The sequence below is a fragment of the Nannochloropsis gaditana genome (genome assembly GCF_000240725.1).
Source record: "Nannochloropsis gaditana CCMP526 unplaced genomic scaffold scaffold1274, whole genome shotgun sequence".
Taxonomy (NCBI): Eukaryota; class Eustigmatophyceae; order Eustigmatales; family Monodopsidaceae; genus Microchloropsis; species Microchloropsis gaditana.
In genome coordinates, this window is record NW_005802679.1 from 1 (window position 1) to 1940 (window position 1940).

Below are 1940 nucleotides of genomic sequence, written 5' to 3' on the forward strand. Positions count from 1 at the left end.
ATCCCGTACCAGTGGTAGCGGCCCAATGAAGTGCATTACAACCGCACTAATCGTACTGCCATGTATCGTCAGTGGCTTTCTTGTTCCAGCTGTACCTAGCATCACCTTTTCGGATAGTCGTGCACCCACGCGCCTGTACGTAGGCTCAAATGCCAAAATTGATGTCCCGCCCGACCTGGAAGGAAGACTCGATCCCAAGCGGTAAGCCCATCTTCTTAATCATTTGCAGCGCTGAACCATTCAAGCTTTGCCATTTTTTAACTGTAATGCGACTGTGACTGTCTACGTCCGTGTATGTGCTGATATATGGTCTTATACCTCGATGCCCCTGGCTCGTTCCCATTATCGCAGGCACTGGGATGTCGTGATGAGTCTGAACGGCGAAACGAAGACAGTTTCCGTCAGTGAAGGCACCTCGCTTCTAGATGCCGCGGAAGAAGCCTTCGGCGACCCCCCTTGCATGTGTCGAAATGGGGTGTGTACAACCTGCGCTGCGGAAGTAACTCGAGGCGGACATGGGTCGTGGGTGGCGGCCATCGAATCCCTTTCACCAGAACAGCAAGAGAGCGGCTTTATCCTGTCTTGCCAAACATATCCGTGTGGCCCGGGACTGGAAGTTCGCCTCAACGCCCAGGAGGAAGTGTACGAGAGCCAGTACGCCAAGTATGAGAAGAAAGCTCACGAGGAATTGGAGAAAAAGAAAGGATTCAATATCTTTGCATGATAGGGCGGGCACGTCGCTCAACGACCGAGAAACCCAGGCGTCTTTCGCATGCGAAAGACTTGGCAATACATCTGAGAATGAAAACAAGGAGGAAAAGACAAGGTGTGCAATTCTTTCGGGGGGGGGAAAGAAGACACGAGCCAGACCGTCACAGATTTCGCTGACATGAAACATCCTCCAAGAGGGCGGGAAGCCCCTTCAGGAAAAAAATATCGAAGGGAAAAAAATAAAATTTTTGCAAACTCCCCTCAGAGTTCGATTAAGAGGTGCCAAATGATGTCTTTGTCATGATTTTTATGCTATAATACAGACATGGCTCCCTAATACGCTTCACCACACTGTCTTATCAACCTCTCTGCAGCACCCTCTACTACCCCCTGTCCCTGTTCATCGCATCAACTTCCTCTGTAGGTGGAGTAAGCAAAAGGATTAATCAACAACGGCACATGGTAATGTTCCTCGGGACGTTCCACTTCAAATTCGATTGTTACACTTGGGTAGAAACTCTTGGTGTTGATGGCGCGAAAGTAAACCGCCACGTCAAATGTGATTTTATAGATGCCCGGTGACAAAGTGTGGGAAGATGGTAGCAAATCTTCGACCCTTCCATCTGCATTCGTCAGCCCTTCGCCAAGCAAGGTCCATGTAGCATTTCCATTACCTATGCCATGCTCTCCTTGCTGCTCCAGACGAAGAGGCATTCCCTGCGCTGGCTTTCCCAGTGTGGTGTCAAGCACATGGGAAGTAATTGGACTGCGTTTTGGGCTCATTTTAGGGTTGCTGGTGACAGAAACAGAGGAGAGATGAGCAGCTAGAGCGGTGAGACGTGACGTCGCAGGCGTGGTCGAAGAAGCAGGCATACACTGCGTCCGTAGCCTGTCGAAAGAATGGTAGCCAATGCCACGTGTGAACAAATGCTGCAGGTGGAAGGAAAAACAATCGAAGAGGACTGTTCGAAGATTTTGGCCTATATGAATACAATGTCAGTTTGTCGATGCATGGAGCGATCGGGTTACATAGCTGGTATCAGAGGTGAGGGCTTGTTTATCACCGCCTTATGCAGCCTTGACTACAGAAATAAAGATGCGAAAGACAGAAAAACACACCAAAAGCCCACTGTCTGTCCAAATTTCCATGTAATTTCCAACAAATGCACTTTCCTTCTCCAAGACATGCGGCCAGAATTGACACAAACAATCGTTCAGCAACGCCGCAA

General features: G+C 49.3%; 1 protein-coding gene across 1 annotated transcript; it reads right to left on the reverse strand.

Moving 5' to 3' along the window:
- Nucleotides 1-987: 987 nt before the first annotated feature.
- Nucleotides 988-1604, reverse strand: URAH (5-hydroxyisourate hydrolase; the record flags this gene model as incomplete). Its single annotated transcript, XM_005852413.1, has 1 exon — nt 988-1604. A coding segment is annotated over one exon (485 nt), but the record flags the coding sequence as incomplete, so codon positions are not given.
- Between the last annotated feature and the right edge of the window lie 336 nt (nt 1605-1940).